The sequence below is a fragment of the Panthera tigris genome, chromosome E1 (assembly GCF_018350195.1).
Source record: "Panthera tigris isolate Pti1 chromosome E1, P.tigris_Pti1_mat1.1, whole genome shotgun sequence".
NCBI lineage: Eukaryota > Metazoa > Chordata > Mammalia > Carnivora > Felidae > Panthera > Panthera tigris.
Window position 1 is genome coordinate 16392014 of NC_056673.1, and position 17938 is coordinate 16409951.

General features: G+C 40.8%; 1 protein-coding gene and 1 long non-coding RNA gene across 2 annotated transcripts in view; one reads left to right on the top strand and one right to left on the bottom strand.

Moving 5' to 3' along the window:
* Positions 1 to 14446, bottom strand: part of LOC122233702 — a 33623-nt gene extending 19177 nt beyond the window's left edge. The window contains exon 1 of the long non-coding RNA XR_006211370.1: positions 14381 to 14446. This is a non-coding gene — a long non-coding RNA (uncharacterized LOC122233702). The remainder of the gene's footprint in view (positions 1 to 14380) is intronic.
* Positions 2834 to 17575, top strand: TMIGD1 (transmembrane and immunoglobulin domain containing 1). Its single transcript, XM_007076087.3, has 6 exons — positions 2834 to 2915; positions 4787 to 5065; positions 9472 to 9747; positions 15761 to 15864; positions 16943 to 16983; positions 17521 to 17575. The coding sequence occupies exons 1-6, from the start codon at positions 2834 to 2836 to the stop codon at positions 17522 to 17524; spliced, it is 786 nt and encodes a 261-aa protein (XP_007076149.2). The 3' UTR covers positions 17525 to 17575.
* Positions 17576 to 17938: the final 363 nt, after the last annotated feature.

Below are 17938 nucleotides of genomic sequence, written 5' to 3' on the forward strand. Positions count from 1 at the left end.
ATCTCTTCTGGTATGCTTACCCATTGTGTTAAAATGTGCAGATAACCATAAATATTCTTTATCCTATTCTTGCATAAATGGGAACAATAGTAGTACCCAGATAACACTGTACAACACAGTGTAATAACACCACAAACATACATTTTTTTAACCAACCAAAAAAAATGTTATCTTCAATTGCTAATTCTTGAAAGTATAATGCAAGGATTCCCCAATCATGTGAAAGTCTCAAAGGGATAAAACTTCTCCCAGTTGTGCTTGGCTTAGTACATCTTATGCACTGGGCTGGGGTTACCAGCATTGCTTAAGTTGTGGAATCTTCCGATATTTTAGCTGCCATGTTCGAGTTAGATAACTTTGGTAATTTGACAGCCTGAGAATGGTAATGGGGCAAGTTTGAGAAGAGGGTTGGTTTTCACAGCAGCCAGAATATTAGAAGATTCCACAACTTAAATAATGCTGGAAAAATATCACTTCCCACTGATAACCCAAGCCCGGTGCATTATCTAACTTGAACATGGAAATGTTTGGTGAAATGTGCTACAAATTTTTGCACAAGGTCAGGTTTTCTTGGAATAATTACATCACTGTTAGTAATATCTGGCCCCACCTAGTTATTTAGAGACACATGAAAACTTAGGTCTGAAGAAGATGTCTTTCCCAGTTAGTGTCTTCTCTAAGAATCCATAAAAAGAAAGAGACTTTGAACCCAATTTATTTTGTGTACTTGACCCTACTGTCATAAAGTGTTCAAATTCAAGTATTATAAAGATGGTAACAGGGAAAGGATTCAGGGTTCCCAGATGAAGAAACAAGTGGCCAACGAAGTCACCTTTTCAGAGCTTAGCAGGTAAGTGGTAAAACTTTGTCTTCTATATAGAGAGTCGTAAAAATTAAAAACAAGTCAAGTAAGGGAAATTCATTTTGAAAAGATGCTGTCTAATGTGGTAGAAGGGAAGGGGTGACATCCATCCTCCTCTTTAATTAATAGGGTAGGGTATGGTCTGCTAAGAAGCTCACACTCAGCACTTATTAGGCACCTACAGTGGACAGTGCTTGAGAAAACTCTATTAATGACCAGATTCTGAAATCATCACTATTACGGTGGTAGGATAGAAATCTTTTTTTGGCATAGTTTTAAAATTACAGAAGAATCAATGTTAGTACTAATTGCATCTTATTGAAATATTGATGCAGGTTTGCCAGCCAGAAAGGGTGAGTCTGGTGGGAATGAAGCTTGCTCTTGTCAGGACAGGCCTGGGGCAAAGCCCATCCACACAGTCGTAGGAATGTTACAGCTCTTGAAGGTTAATACTTGTAATACAGGGATGAAACTCCAAGTCACTGAGGTCTATGGAACGGCCAGGGCTCAGAAGGGATTAACAGCAGCTTCTTAAAGGAGGAGAATATCAGTCTAGGCAGTACAGTGATTAAGAGTCTGGCCCTGGGAGTCCTGGGTTCGAATCCTGGCCCTGACATTTACTGTCTTTGGGATCTTGGGCAAATGATATAATCTCTCTAAACCTTTAGAAATGATGTCAAGAGGGTTGTTAGGGACTTCACTGAGATTGGAATAATGTATGTGAAGTGTTTAGTACAGTGCCTGTTGCATAGAAAGCATTCAGTATGTGTTTCTACCATATTCATAGTGGTACTCTTGAAAGGAAGTAATTAAATATATATTTTTCCTAGATGAAGTAGAGAATGTCTAGGGAGATGGATGGCAGCAGCAAAAGCATAGAAGGAAAAAAGAAGGACTTTGTTATCTTTTATTCTTAGTCTATCCTGGGTTGAAGAGAATAGGTATTCTGAGGGAGAGTATGGGGGAGGGGTGGAAGGAAGCAAAGAGATTAACATGGTTTAAGACTAGAGACTAAGGGCACCTGGGTGGTGGCCCAGTTGGTTGAGCGTCCAACTCTTGATTTCCGCTTAGGTCATGATCTCATGGTTCATGACTTTGAGCCCTGAGTCGTTGGGTTCTGCATGTGCAGAGCCTGCTTGGGATTGTCTCTCTTCCTCTCTCGCTGCCCCTCCCCCACTCACTCACCCTGTCTCTCTCAAAATAAATAAATAAACAAAAAAAGTAGGGGGGGGGCGCCTGGATGGCTCAGTCGGTTAAGTGTCTGACTCTTGATTTCGGCTCAGGTCATGATCTCACGGTTCCTGAGATGGAGACCCACGTCAGGCTATTTTTTATTGACAGCAAGGAGTCTGCCTGGGATTCTCTCTCACTTCTCTCTCTGCCCCTCTGCCTCCCCAAATAAATTAAACTTAAAAAAAGAAAGAAAGAAAAAGGACTAGAGTCTATGCTGCAATTGAGTCTTCTCTAAGGTATTAACTTTTTGAGTCTATGGGATTTGGAACAATCTCAACAACTCTCTTTAGCAGAAAGCAACTTTTACAAAAATGACCCGACAGGCTTTCAAGATCAGAATTACTACAGTTCAGTAGAGACTGTCTGTGAATGAAGGAAGTTTCTTTCTCTTTCTGTTAAAATGACATTCAATCAATTTCTCCAGGGAAGACTGGTTCTACCTTCCCCGGGGCTGCCCTATAGCTGCCCTATATCTTAAAGCCTATTTCCTTGTGGTTTTCTTTTTCTTGCCTTAAAAAAATATCCTGAATACTAAAAGTACTTTGGACTCAGTAATCAGAACAAGATTGTTTAATTAAAAACTAGAAATAGTACTGTTACAGCTGGGATGACTCATCTGGGATTTTATTTTAAATGCATAATAGGCAAGAGGAAGTTTCATAAACTCAGCATAGACCAAAGTACAGAACCAACTACTCCCTTTTTCCCCCCAGCAGAGCAGACGTAAATTTGTTAAAGATGGCCTGGAAGATCAGTTGCCTAATGAGAATGTGCAGATTTCTTCTCTTAGTGATTTTGTTTCTGCCCTGTGAGGTGACAAGTAAGTTCATATTCTTTTGGTCTCTTTTTAAATAAAGAAAAATTTCAGATTAAAAAATTATCAGTGGGCATTGGGAAAATCCAAAATCCAAATCACCAAATACACAGTTGATATGGCTCAGAGTACAGGAGTCAGACAACATGACATAACAGTCAATGGAAAAATATTTTTATGGTTCTGGTAATTATGAGACAGAGTAAATGTTCTATTCTCTCCAGAGCCACAGCCAGAATTTTCCTACATTTTAATGCATTCCATTACTAATCACATCCCAAACAGGCTATGCTATTTATTTGAACATACCACTTACAGGAAAATCCTTCCTGTACTTGTTCTCTACCCCAGTCTGGAAGTGGATGTCACCGAACCCTTCGCCCCCCCCCACCCCACGCACATCCGTTTTAAAAGGAATACATATTGGGGCACCTGGATGGTTTAGTCGGTTGAGCATCTGACTTCAGCTCAGGTCATGACCTCACAGTTTCTGAGTTCAAGCCCTGTATTGGACTCTGGGCTGACAGCTCAGAGCCTGGAGCCTGGAGCCTGCGTCAGATTCTGGGTCTTCCTCTCTCTCTGCCCCTCCCCCGCTAGCACTCTCTCTTAAAAATAAATAAACATTAAAAAAATTTTTTTAAGTAATACCTAGTCAGTAAAAAAAAATTCAGGAAATATATGAAAGAATAAAGAAAATTAAAAGTCCCCCAAATCCCATCATCCAGAGATGCACTCAACAATATTTTGGTATATATTCCTCTAGATTTTTAAAAAATCCTAGGCTGCAAAGTGACATTATTTTCATCAGTAGTTTATGCATTCTAAAGGAAAAGTTCATATGTTTACAGATTATATTAACAAATGTTATGTAGGGGGCAAGTCTGTGACAGCTAAAGTCATTCTTAGTTTTTGTTAACTTGCTTCTGAACTAGGAAAGTAAAAATTGAAATTCAGGTATGTTACAGTGAATGTATTTCTGAAAATCAGAGATTAAAAACAACTGTTATATATCCTGATCATCCACTCTATAACCTGTCTACCCTACAAACCAGTTGTTTAACCAACAATTATTTTACCACACTGCCAAAAAAATATTAAAACATCAGAAATGCAAGACCCATTTTTCCACAATCCCATCAACAAATCAGAAATCTTTCCAAATCAACTTTTGCCCATATTCAATTGCATATTCAATTTTTTATGTATTTATAGGAATTATTACAGATGTAACTTACATTCTGCCTATTCACCTAAAGTTGTGTCTTATGTATTTTTCAATTTTGTTTTCATTTGTCCTTTCCCACTCCCACCCCCTTGTTTTGCTACTTCCAACCCCTTGAATTAAACAATTTAAGTCTGGAAAGCATTTCTCTACTTTTATTAATTCTATTCAGTATACACAGGGAGATTTTTCCCCCAAATTTTCCTCATAAATGTGTGTGTGTATGTGTGTGTAAATGAGGGTAATTCTGTACATACCCTTTTCTAACCCAGTAGTTCTCAAACTTCACTGTACATTAGAATTGTCTGAAGGTTTTTTACAAACGCAATGCCCAGACTGCACTCATATCAATTAACCAGAATGTCTGGGTGAGGAAGGCAAGCATCAATATGTTTTTAAAGATCCCTAGGTGATTCTGACGTGCAGCAAGATTTTGTAACCATCATTTTAACATTTTCATTTTTTTAGTTAATAATACATTATTTTTATCTGTATTAATCTTTTTCCTTGTAAAATCATATAGATCAATATGACTATTTTTAATTATTGCAGAGTATTTCATTGTACTGATGTAACATGATTTATTTAACCAATCCCCTATTTCTGCTATTTAGAATGTTCAGTCTATGTTAAAAGTTTCTTCCTGCCCTTTCAGGTTCTGTCTTAACTGTGAATGATAAAACTGAGAACTATATTCTGGACACTTGGCTTGGCTCCCAAGAATCTCTGAAATGTGCTGTTAAAAACCACACCAGGGAGGAAGAACTACTCTGGTACCGAGGAGAGGGGACAGTGGATTTGAAATCTGGAAACAAAATCAACTCCAGTTCTGTCTGTGTCTCTTCCATCAGTGAAAATGACCACGGAATCACCTTTACTTGCAAGCTACGGAGGGATCAGTCGGTGTCCATCTCAGTGGTGCTGAATGTCTTTTGTGAGTGAGGGGGAAGAAATTGCAAGTCAATCTGTGTTATCTGCACTATATTAAGTGGTACTTGAAATCTGGGTCTAAAGAGTTACATGCATTTTAACATTTGCTTGGTATTGCCAAATTGCCCAATTTATGCTCCCACAGCGGTGCAGGTGGGGGCCTACTCCCCCACACCCTTGTGAGCATCGAGTATCCTCAACTCAAAGAATTCGCCAGCCTGGTTTGAAATTTTATTTTCACTTTCTAAATTACAAATAAGGGTGTCCACCTTTTTATAAATGTGTTGGCTGTTCATGTTTCTTTTCTGTGAAATGCCTGTTCATGTTCTTTACCCATTCTTCTATTGAGTTATTTGTCTTTTTAAAATTGGTTTGGATAAGGGCTATATATTAAGGAAATTAACCTTTTGTCATTTGAGATTATTGTATTTCTTGTATTTATTTTTGATCTTCTTATAGTTCTTTTTTTGGCCATATTGAAATTTTAAATGTTTATGTATTTAAAACCCTTGATCTTTTCCTTTGTTGTTTCTAGCTTTGTGTTCTACTTAGACATTCATTGGAAATCTTTTTTTTAAACTTTATTTATTTATTTTTATCTTGGGGGGGGCATAGGAAGAGAGTGAAAGAGAATCTTTAAAATTTTTTTTTAGTTTTTTAACATGTTTTTATTTTTGAGAGACAGAGCATGAGCTGGGGAGGGGCAGAGAGAGAGAGAGAGTGAGAGAGAGTGAGAGAGAGAGAGAGAGAGAGAGAGAGAGAATCTGAAGCAGGCTCACTCCAGGCTCTGAGCTGTTAGCACCGAGCCCAACACGGGGCTCGAACCCACAAACCGTGAGATCATGATCTTAGCTGAAGTCGGCCATTTAACTGACTGAGCCACCCAAACACCCCTAAGTTTTTTTTTTTAAATAAAAACGTATTAAAAGTTTTATTAAAAGCTTTATTAAAAATTACTTTGAGAGAGAGAGAGAGAGAGAAAGCACGAGTGGGGGAGGGGCAGAGAGAGAAAGGGAGACACAGAATTCAAAGCAGGTTCCAGGCTCTGAGCTGTCAGCACAGAGCCCGACATGGGGCTCAGACCCATGAACTGTGAGATCATGACCTGAACTGAAGTTGGACGCTCAACCGATTGAGCCACCCAGGTGCCCCCAGTGAGAGAGAATCTTAAGATCCATGCTCAGCATAGGGCCTCACGTGGGGCTCAGTCCCATGACCCTGGGATCATGACCCAAGCTGAAATCAGGAGTCAGACACTTAACTGACTGAGCCACCCAGGCACCCTGGGAATCTCTTAACATCACCTTAACACCCAAAATGAGGAAACTCTTTGATGGTTGGATTCAGGTATTGGTAACCCATTGGTAGACTACATGGGGGCAAGGGAGTCCTACAAGTAATTCCATATAGGTGATCACATAGGTGTTTTGGGTGGAAAGTGGTGCTATGTGAGGGAGGTATGGATAATACAGAGAGGGGTGATGTAGGATAAGGTGACGATGTGGTATGATTTGGTGGAAGAAGTAGCTCTGGACTCAGAACCTAATAATAAAGTCAAAGGCATTTGACTCCATGAGCTCAGCAAACTTTTCTGTGAAAAATGGATGTCATTGCTCTTGAAATAAAAAGGTGGAAAAAAGGCTGAAGAATCCAACTCTGGAAAATACTGGCATCTTACAGTTTGGGTTTCTAGGGTGAAACATTTGCATGTTCCTGGGCAAAGGAGTTTTTTTTTTTTTTTTCTATGAATCAGTAAAATGTGGTTTTTAGCAAGCTACCTCTTGGCTACTTTGATAGTACTCAAGGCTATCAGGGGATCTTGGAGGTCTTATAATCCTTATAAAATTATAGATGAGGAAACGGAGGCCCAGACTGAGGGCCCAAATTATCACAGCTGGAGCTGAGAACAGAACACCATTCCCCAGGCTCCTCAGTGCCCTTCCATTGTCTTCCTAAGGGAGACATGGCAGATAGCGTGCGGTGGCTTAAAGAAATGATTTTCAGTTTTCCAACCTGAATGCATGTTTCAGACCATCTTTACAACAATCTCCTAAATGTGGCTGTTGCTAAGCACATATAAAAAAGCCAATTGGTCAGTGATTCGTAATGACAACAATTGGCACAAACTCATAATCAATAAATCAAAATAAGCTCATAAAAGTGATAAGAATATAATGTACAATTCTGGGGAAGTATTATTATTGTTATAAATAGCAGATTGAGAACTACATGGAAGCTTGATAATACACAATTTGGGGGAGGGTGTGCAGAAACAAGTTTTTCTCACAGAACCTGACCCTTCTTTCACAGTTGCTGCTGAAAGTATAAATTCAGACCACCTCTTGTACAATTTTTATCAAAATTTAAAGGATGCCTACCCTGTGATCTGGTGTTTCTCCTTCTAGATGGGATAAGCTTGGAGAAACGCGTGCAAAATGTACTTAAAGAAACATATACAAAGATATTTATTAAAGCATTAACATTTTAAAAATGAAAATAATGCCCACCAATCAAAATGATTCAAGAGTCTTATATTGTAGCACTCTAAAAGCAATGAGCTAGATCTCTGTGGTTCAAAGTGGATATATCTCAAAAACATGCAAGCTTTTGAGAGAGTAAAGTCTTTATATAAGCTTCCTAAAAACAATACAGTGTATTTCCTATTGATAAATTATATGTATAAAAAACTTTGTTCAGGGTCCCCGGGTGGCTCAGTCTGTTGAACATTGGACCCTTGATTTGTGCTCAGGTCATGACCTTGTGGTTTGTGGATGCAAGCCGTTCGTCGGGCCCTGCACTGACAGTGCAGAGCCTGCCTGGGATTCTCTGCCTCCCTCTCTCTCTGCCCTCCCCCTGCTCATGCTCTCTCTCTCTCTCTCTCTCTCTCTCTCTCAAAAATAAATAAACATTTCTTAAAAACCTGTTTTTTCAAAAAAGATCTGCAAGGATTTATGTCAAACTCATAGCAGTGGGTATCTTTGGGGAGGAAGCAAACAATATGGAATCAAGGAGGACCTTAACTTTACCTGAAATGTACTATTTTTACAAAAGGGAATACTCACATATAGCTGATATGATTTAAAATTGACCTTCAATGGTTAAATCAAACGGAACAACTAATAGGACATGTCCATAGGTCCTATGGTATATTTGATAATTACATTCTCTATTGTAGCAGCTTCCAACATATCCGAATACCATATAACATCCTTGTTGGATACGGATACAGAATTCAAGCTCATTCCAAAGAGCAGCAAAATGTCATTCTTCTGAAAGAGTTATTAATAGCACAGCCTACTCAGGGTCTAATTATTCAGTGTGCAGATTACACAAGCTCTTTCTTTCCTCCTTCCCTGACTCTAACTCCTTCCTACTGCCCGCTTTTCAAGCATTTCATTATTCTTCTACACCTTAACCAGAAAATGCAAGGGGCATGGAGAAGAGAAAGAGTCAGCTCAGCCTTTTCTCCCCTTTGGTGGGTGTTGGAAAGCCCTGGTTGGAAAGCCCTGGTGCAGGTGAGGGTTGGAATTATTTGGTGAAGATAAATGTGTTCAAGTATCTATGTCTCTAGGACTGCCCTTATCATGGAGGGAGTACGGACTGGCTCACCCAGAGGGACGAGAGGGACCCAGAATGTCACATTCACCTTCCATAGATGTCAGAGTTGCCACAATCGGAGCACCTTCTGGGAGGGGGACATTATTTCTAGAGAATCATTGAGGAAATGCAAATATGCATTGGGAAATGTGGCCAGGGCAAATGCGGTTAGATAAAATGCAAAAATTGAGGATGTGAGGAGACCTCAAAACCACCGTGGCAGCCGCCGCTTCCGCCGCCGCCGCCACCACCATAAAAATAGTAACTAGCACTGTGGTAAATTCTTTACAGGTGTTATCTCATTTCATCTGTACAGTACCTTGTGAGATAGGTATTGTCCCACTTTTTAGATGAAGAAAGTGAGCAGTTGCTTAGCAATTAAGTAACTTTCTCAAGGTCACAGAAAGTGGTGTAAAATGGAATTAGGGACAAGTGCAATCCCTGCTTTCTTTATATTATACTGTTTTCTCCAACATATTAGTACAGATTGGTTTCAGAGAGCAAAGACTCAAGGCTTATCCTCTTAGGTAGTGCTATAAATGGTCTACTTGGTACAGATTCATCATTATATACATTTGTTTCATGGTTTATCTTCTCTACCACATGGAAGATCTGTAAGGTTTGGAATTGGATGTATGTTATTTACCATTGTATCCCTGGTTCCTAGTCCAGTGCTTGGCGTAAAGTAGGCACTTGATAAATTTTTGTCCAATGAATGAATGACTGCATGAGACAGACTGAAGGAAGATCTTGAACACTGTTGGTAAACTACTGCTTATCCACTAATTAAGCCTAAATGCTTGAGTCTTGTAGTTCCTCCTCTTCTGAGTGGAGACGACTTGCAAACCGTTGAGGAAGGCAGTGATGTGAAGTTGGTTTGCAATGTGAAATCCAACCCCCAGGCTCGAATGATGTGGTACAAAAACAGTAACATCCTGAATTTAGAGCAAAATCACCAAGTCCAACAGACAAGTGAGTCTCTTCAACTGTCAATCACCAAAGTCAAGAAATCTGACAATGGAACCTATAGCTGCATTGCAAATTCATCTCTGCAAATGGAGACCAAGGACTTTCACCTCATTGTCAAAGGTAACTCTCTTTTTAAGTAATATCCAGAACAGTGCAAAAGTCAGAATAGGTTCTCAGTAAACATTTTGTGTGGCAACAAATGATGATGCTAATTATGGTTAATAGCCAACGATTTTCTTTGGAGAATCACCCCTATCCAAGAAATTTCCACTAAGAATTCTAATTCATGGGGCACCTGGGTGATTCAGTTGGTTAAGCATCCACCTTCAGCTCAGGTCATGATCTCATGGTTCATGAGTTTGAGCCCCACATCAGGCACTGCACTGACCTGATCATGAAAAGCCTGCTTGGGATTTTCTCTCTCTTCCTCTCTCTGTGCCCCTCCCCCACTTGCACACTCTGTCTCTCAAAATGAATAAATAAACCTAAAAAAAAAAAAAAGAATTCTAATTCTTCCATTTAGGGGATCATGCCCATTCCATATGAAACACTGCTTTTTGAGCAAAGGTCCTTTCTAGAACCAAGTGGTAGGAGATAATTCTGGTTGGCTTTTAGGGAGGAGTACTTCTGTAAATTCTCCTGGGCCACTAGGTTTGTAGGAACTGGACTTTTGAGTTTACAGCCTAATGATAAACAGAAAGAGAAGTCAGAAACACATAAAGAAGGGAAGACAGATAAGAAAATGAATCTCTGAAATCACTCCTGACTTGGGGCGCCTCGGTGGTTCAGTTGGTTAAGCATCTGACTTTGGCTCAGGTCGTGATCTCACAGCTCATGACTTCAAGCCCTGTGTCAGGCTTTGTGCTGACAGTTCAGAGCCTGGAGCCTGCTTCAAATTCTGTGTCTCCCTTTCTCTCTCTGCTCCTCCCCTATTCATGCTCTGTCTTTCTCTCTCCGTCTCTCTCTCTCTCAAGAATAAATAAACATTTAAAACATTTTAATAAAAAAATTAAAAAAGTAACACAATCACTCTTGACCCTGAAATTGTAATCTATAGGCTAATCAGTAGTGAGGGAGGGGGAAGATGGTGGAAAAATGTCTTTCTCTTGGGCTTCATGCTTCATCCACGCAGACTTTTTACCTCTTCAATAACAGAGAACAAATGAAATTTCAAATGTTCTTCCCTCCTTATATTTCTCATTCATACAAAAAGAGAAAGGGGACCTGAGCAGAGAAAGCAAGGAAGACAGTAGAAAGAAATGAGGTCAGAGAGCAAATGGAATATAGAACGGTGTTCCCACATTTCCACTTACCACTGGCAATTGTGGCAAAATTTGACCTTGAGGTGAGCTGCACAAAAAGAAACTTTCAAGAACGCAGCTGTGATGCCTGAGTAGGAATAGCCATCTTGATACCAGGGTAAAGAAAGCTGCAGTCTTAGCACAGCAGAAAAGACCTGTAGAGGATGTTGGGTCTTGGGGACTTCTTTAGACAATGCCCCAGCCAGGGGAAAAAGCAGGACGGTGTGAGACAGAATTGGCAACAATCAAGCCTGTCAATCATTCTTTGCTGCTGTTCACTGAATAAAAGTTCAAAGATAACTTCCTTTTTGATACAGATCCTGAAAGTTTGGTTAAAATATTTAAGTTTTCTTAGATAACATCTCTTTTAATTTGAAACAAACATTTAGTAAGACCTTTACGTGTTAATTTGCAGGGTGCCTCGTTGGCTCAGTCAGTTAAGAGTCTGACTTGATTTCAGCTCAGGTCATGATCTCACGTCAGGCTCTGCACTGGGCACGGAGCTTGCTTAGGATTCTCTCTTTCTCCTTCTACTTCTGCCCCTCCCCCACTCATGAGCACGCTCTCTCTCTCTCTCTCTCTCTCTCTCTCATGCTGTCAGAAAAAATGTTAATTTTGATTGCTGAATATATAGGCAAAAACATACCGAAAAAATCTTTAAGTTTGTTTTCATGTTAAAACTGCAATTATGAAGCTGAGAGGCATACCCAATTATGTCATCTGCAGACTTGGGCAAGCTAAGTTAATTTTCCAGTTAGAAAGCCTTAGTTTGGGGACATTTATGAACTCCCTTCTTACTCTAATTGGATAATGTTGATCAGTTGAAATAAAATTTTATTTTTCTGAAAAACAAACAAACAATACCAAAAAAAGCCCAAAACAAAAAAGAGAAAGGCAAGATACCTGGTGTAGCAGATGCAGAAAATATTCACACATTTTCTGGTCTGAGGCCAGTACGCCAAGAACAGCCAAACAAGCTGAGGCTCCTATTTCTTGTTAGAACATTATTCACTCTGCCGTTTGCTTCCCTGTGCCCACTCATTGCCTTTCTTGCTAGTTCCTAGGAAGCCAACTGAATCCCTGCCAGAAGGGTTGGACGATGTGACCAGAGGGCTTATTTCCTGCCCCTCAGGGGGGTCTGGGACACCAACAGAGAGGCCGGTGAGGAGAAAGAGGTGCTGCCAGTTGAATGCCCATTACCGTGATTACTGGCATGCTCAGTAATTTGTCCTGCAGGGCAGTGAGAGTACCCCCAGGGTCTGTCCGCTTTAAAAAACCAAACCCACAAATAACCCAAGTACTCATGGGGTAGAAGCAGTGGAAGAGGCAGTTTACTGAAGCTTGTGGCTATTCACCTCCCTGCAAAAGCTCGGTAGGTGGGGCCTCCAGCCATGCCATTCTAACTGGGTGTAAAAAGCTACCCGCAGAGATCAGGGAATTATATCATCCCTCTTGGTTAAGAAGGAATCTTAAGTGCTCCGCGAGATAAAAAACATACAACTTGTGTGGCAAGCAGGATGTCAGCTTGACAAATTGGCTTTCAGGTGGGCAGGATCCTGTTTTGGATGGAACCCTTCCAAGCCAACTTGTTTTTCTTATTTCTTCCTGCTCTATTATTTCCCAGGCTGTCAGCTGCTTTCACAGCAATAAGTGCTCTGCTGCCTGTGCTCAGGCTGAATGTGTTTGCCACGAGCCTCTCCTGGCTTCAGGGCTCCGTAGGGTAGTTTCTAAATGGGGCCATGCAAAGCTAGAAGTGTAATTACAGATCTTGAGCACGAGAGTTTACCCTGTGTGTTGGGATTTTCTTGCATAATAAATATGGAGGGGGAAAAATTACCAAATCTGTTTACAAATAAGAGAATAAAACAGGGGGCGCCTGGGAGGCTCAGTCGGTTGGGCAATTGACTTTGGCTCAGGTCGTGATCTCACAGCTCCATGAGTTCGAGCCCTGCATCGGGCTCTGTGCTAAGCTGTCAGCACAGAGCCTGGAGCCTGCTTTGGATTCTGTGTCTTCTCTCTCTCTGTCCCTCCCCTGCTCGCGCACTCTCTCGAAAATAAACATTACAAAATTAAAAAAAAGAGAGAGAGAGAGAGAGAGTAAAACAGGACAACAGGAGAGATGCAGTTATACTGACCAAAGTCACTTTCATTGAAATCCAAAGGGAGCCTTAGTGGATCAGGCAGTTTATATCAGCTTGTTTAAGGACTGAAAGCTGTCACGTGGGGCTTCATTTAATTCAGCTTGGTAAAAATATCCAGATCTTTGACCAAATTCTAATTTCTTTTCCTAATTGTCCCTCCTTTGCCTCCCCTTCATTTTGACATCTTTCCTTGGCACTGAAAGTAGAAAGGGCCCCTACTAAGGTTAAGGCTCTTCGGTGTCCCCCAGGGCTGGCTCTCACAGGGCCGGTGCTTATAAGAAGGCCCACGGAGCAGAATTTCTCCAGAATATTGGTGCAGCTCACACTCTCATGAAAAAAATTTTTAGTAACAGCTAAAAGAGAGCCAGAGTAAAGGATGCTTAATCTACTTACTCCCCAAAATTATCCTGCACAGTAACTAGACATACAGGAAAGAAGAAAACAAGTAAAAGGTAAGTGGTTTAAGTGTGTCATACATTTACGGAGGGATAAATGCTATTTTATAATCTTGAGGGAAATAGGGCTTGGGCTTTGAAATGAGATTTATCTAAAGTCTTCTCTTCCCCTCCTTTCCACCTTTTGCCCCTCATATACTATTTCACGACCCTTTGTCCTTTATAACACTGATCTCAGTCTGTGGTTTTTGTTTGTTTAATGTCTGTCTTCACTACTAGAATGTGAGCCCCATGAGGCCTTCCATGTCTGACCTATTTTTTGCAGGGCTGAGCACCATACCTACCTCACAGTAGTCATTTAGTAAAAACTTTTTGACCACACTCAATCTACAAACTCAAGGGCACAATAAATAGCACACTTTTTATTTCCTATAAGTTCCTAAAATATTATCTTAGCAAAGATTGGAGCCCCGCTCCCTGCCCCTGGTCCCGGGGTGGCATCAGAATCCAGGGGCTTGGGTGAGGTCATTTAAACATCTTTGTTGATCTTACTTTTAAAAGTTTCATCCCATGTCATATCAAACTTATTAAAATGAATCACACAGAGTATACTTTTTTGCTGTAAAAATTTTGAAAGGATGTTTGTAACTTGCATACATTTTGAGTTTTATTATATATAAGTTATTAATGTGGTTCTTAAGGTTTAAATTTGGCTGTTGGGTTACAGTTGACATAAAGCTACGTTTTATAGATATTTAAACATTTATTAATTTTGACCAATCTGCCACTTTATGTTCATACTTTGGAACCAATATGTATTTTCCAGGTCTCAAATATTTTCGTAGGCTTTTGGGAAGCTTGCAAGTGCAGGCACTGTGCCTGCAGTGCCTGATGAACAAAATAGCTCTGAGTTTACCTGGTATTCAGAAAATGATGGGCTGGGTTTTCATTTCCAGGCTGTTATGATTGCTGCTGATCTCTTTCTAACCCAGGTTAGAAGCACACTCTCTGGGACCCCTGGGTGGCTCAGTCAGTTGAGCGACCGACTCTTGATTTCCATTCAGTCACGGGATCGAGCCCCATAGAGTGTGTGACGGCACAGAGCCTGCTTGGGATTCTTTCTCTCTTTCTCGCTCTCTGCCCCTCCCCCACTCACAGCCCCCCCCCTTTCAAAATAAATAAATAAACATTAAAGAAAAAAAAAAAGAAGTAGACTCTCTGTTCTTCCACGTCGTTTAGAAAGGTATGAAAATCTTTGCCAAGGTTAGGAAGGCTGGTGCTCAGAGTCCCATTTCCCTAGGGGCACCGTGCAGTCACCTTATATAATGTCCTCTCCCTGCTTAAGGCACTATCACAGTACAGCTACAAGGGTCCCCACCTCTCCTGGGGCCCACAGGCCTCTCTCCCCTTAGTCCAGCAGGCTCCTCAACTTTTCTTGCTCTTAAAGCCTTCCTCCCTCCTTTTCTCAGAGATCCCTCCCAGTATCTTTTGGGCTTTCTTTTTTTTTTTTTTAATTTTTTTTTTTAACGTTTATTTATTTTTGAGACAGAGAGAGACAGAGCGTGAATGGGGGAGAGTCAGAGAGAGAGGGAGACACAGAATCTGAAACAGGCTCCAGGCTCTGAGCTGTCAGCACAGAGCCCGACGCGGTGCTCGAACCCACATACCGCGAGATCGTGACCTGAGCCGAAGTCGGACGCTTAACCGACTGAGCCACCCAGGCGCCCCTCTTTTGGGCTTTCAAAGGGCAGGAAAAACCATTGATTTCAGCCTATTTCTACCTTCTGAGTGGAAAAATTTTGGATGAAGAAAGCACAAAATGGTCTGACTACCCGTTTGGGGGGAGTGATTCATATTATAATAAATTATCCTTTCGCAAAGGGATGGATTCAAAACCCATCTCTGCTAATTCCTAGCTCTGTGACTCTGGACAAGAGGTTCCTCACCTGCAAAATGAGGTTACTAACACCTACCTTTCTGGGTTGTTTGGAGGATGACACATGTTGAGTGCAAGGCGCCATGGCTGGGACTTAGTAGAAGCATATAAATGAGAAACATATAGCAGTGCCTGGGTGGCTCAGTCGGTTAAGCATCCGAATTTGGCTCAGGTCACAATCTCATGGTTCATGAGTTGGAGCCCCACGTCGGGCTCTGTGCTGACAGCTCACAGCCAGGGGCCTGCTTCGGATTTTCTGTCTCCCTCTCTGTCTCTTAAAAAATAAATAAATATTTTTAAAAAATTTTTAAAAAGCATATACATGTTAGTTCTTATCTCCTGTGTTTGCATTTCCAACAGATAAAGGTGTGGCTATACCCATAGAACCCATTATTGCTGCATGTGTTGTGGTCTTTCTGACATTGTGCTTTGGACTCATCGCTAGAAGAAAAAGTATAATGAAGGTATTAAAGTATTCTAAGATATTTAGGTAAAAAATCATCTAAATACAGGCAGACAACTGGCTATATAAGTGACTCTAGAATTGGGAACCATACTTGGACAATATGGTCTCTCTAAAGACCTAAAGTGGAAGTTGCTCAAAGGCATAAAAATTGTATGTATGTTATAAGGATGGCTTTAACAAAAGAGTGGAAGTGCATCTGGACAAAACCTGAATGAAGATAGCTGTGGTGTTAGGAGTAGGGGATTTGGGGCTGATTTTTTCTTCCTTTTAAATTTCCCTTTATTGTTGCTATGGTACCTCTGGTACAATAAATAAATATACAGGGAAACATCTGCTGTGGATTCAGAGACCTGCACGAAAAAGGTGGCACTTTTTGCTCACCTCCTGAGGACAGCCACAAGGGCAGCTGCAGCAGCGGGGTTGGGACCGGGGGCTGGGGCGGGGGGGGGGTGGGGGGGGGTGGCGACTGGAGTCTGAATTGTTGAATGGTGAATCTTCTTGGTTAGCTTGATGCAGAGTATGTGTGTGTATTGGTGAATGCCTTGCATTTGGCTCCACCAGTTAATTCAATGCCAAAGGGAGGCAAAAGTGGCAGAGAGCCTCGAAGGAAAAGCCAGTGTGGTCTAGGCTCAATTACACAGCACTATCTCTTTGAAATATATGGTAACTGCGTGTAATTCAGGGCAACAATGTCTGTCAAGAAGAAATTCACCCAACCCCCAGTTCTAATCCAAAGCAAATTTTTCCTATAAAAGGAAAGAAGGAAGAAAGAAAGAAAGAAAGAAAGAAAGAAAGAAAGAGAGAATCAACTACCTAAGAATCCTGGAAGCATTCTGATTAAAGGATTATACCTCTGTAGGTTCAATACAAAAATGATTAACATGGCCAAAACACAAGATCTGGACTAGTGCAGCGGTGTCTGTATTTCCAGGCATCTCTGTATTGATGCGTATTTTTCTAGGTAGGAGATTAACAGACATTTGGGTTTCCTATCCCCTGAACCACCTTGATGCATTCAAAATGTTTATCTGCCTTAGAAAAGCATGCAAACTCATTGCCCTTGTGTTTGCTTTTAGCTCTGCATAAAGGATGAAGATCCTCAAAGAGAAACAGCTTTGTAAGTACTCTGGGCTGGGGCCAATGATTTCCCATAAGCAGATGGGTAACAGTGGTGTGCAACATAAAGGCCATCCTAGGCAAACTCCTCCTGAGATGGGAGGTGCTGGAAGGTGAAGAGAAGAAGGTTCTGACAAGAATGGAGGGTGGAGGAGAATCTGCCTCCACTTCACAGGAAGACAGGCGAGGCTAGGTTGGAAGCTTTTCTAGAACAGGAGAGTACCATTGGTCTTAAGCCTGCTCTCCATTTAGGAAGTTTTGGGCTAATGCTTAAGCCGCACCTTCATTGTACTGCCACGTGATGTAAATGACTGAGAGGGCCTATCCTGGGGGAAGCCATGCTACATTCTCCCTCACAACAAGGTCAGAAGCCATAGTCCTCATTCTAAATAACGCCTAGTCTGTTGGCTCCAGCATTGGAGAAGTAAGCAGTGGGTTAAAAGAACAAAGGCATTCCTTCCAAGGGCATGACTCTTGTTTTGAATTTTTTTCATATTGCTATGATCATTGTTATAATTGATTTCTTGGTTCATTTCAGATGAGAAAGCTGAGATGCCATCTAACACAGCAAGAGTTTTGCATCAGGACTTCCTTGATTTATGTAGTCCCATCTGTATTTATTGCTATTATTAAATTCACTCCTGTCAAATTGTCAGAGGTTATGAAGAAGTGTTTCATTAAGCACTGAACAGTAGTTGTTATGACTAACGATATACTTGCAGAACATTTTTATGAAGAACGCTATTAAGAATGAAAAGGAAGGTTCTGTTAAGGCTTCTTCTTGAAAGGTATGTTAATTGAGATTTGTTCCAGAGAGATTGGTAAACATTTAGCATATATTTTCTAGGTAGGAGATTAATGGACATTTGGGTTTCACAAATAAGGTGCAAAACCAAAATCAAAAGGAGAGCTGAATATAGAGTGATCGGTATTTTAAGTTCGCCAAGAAAGCACAT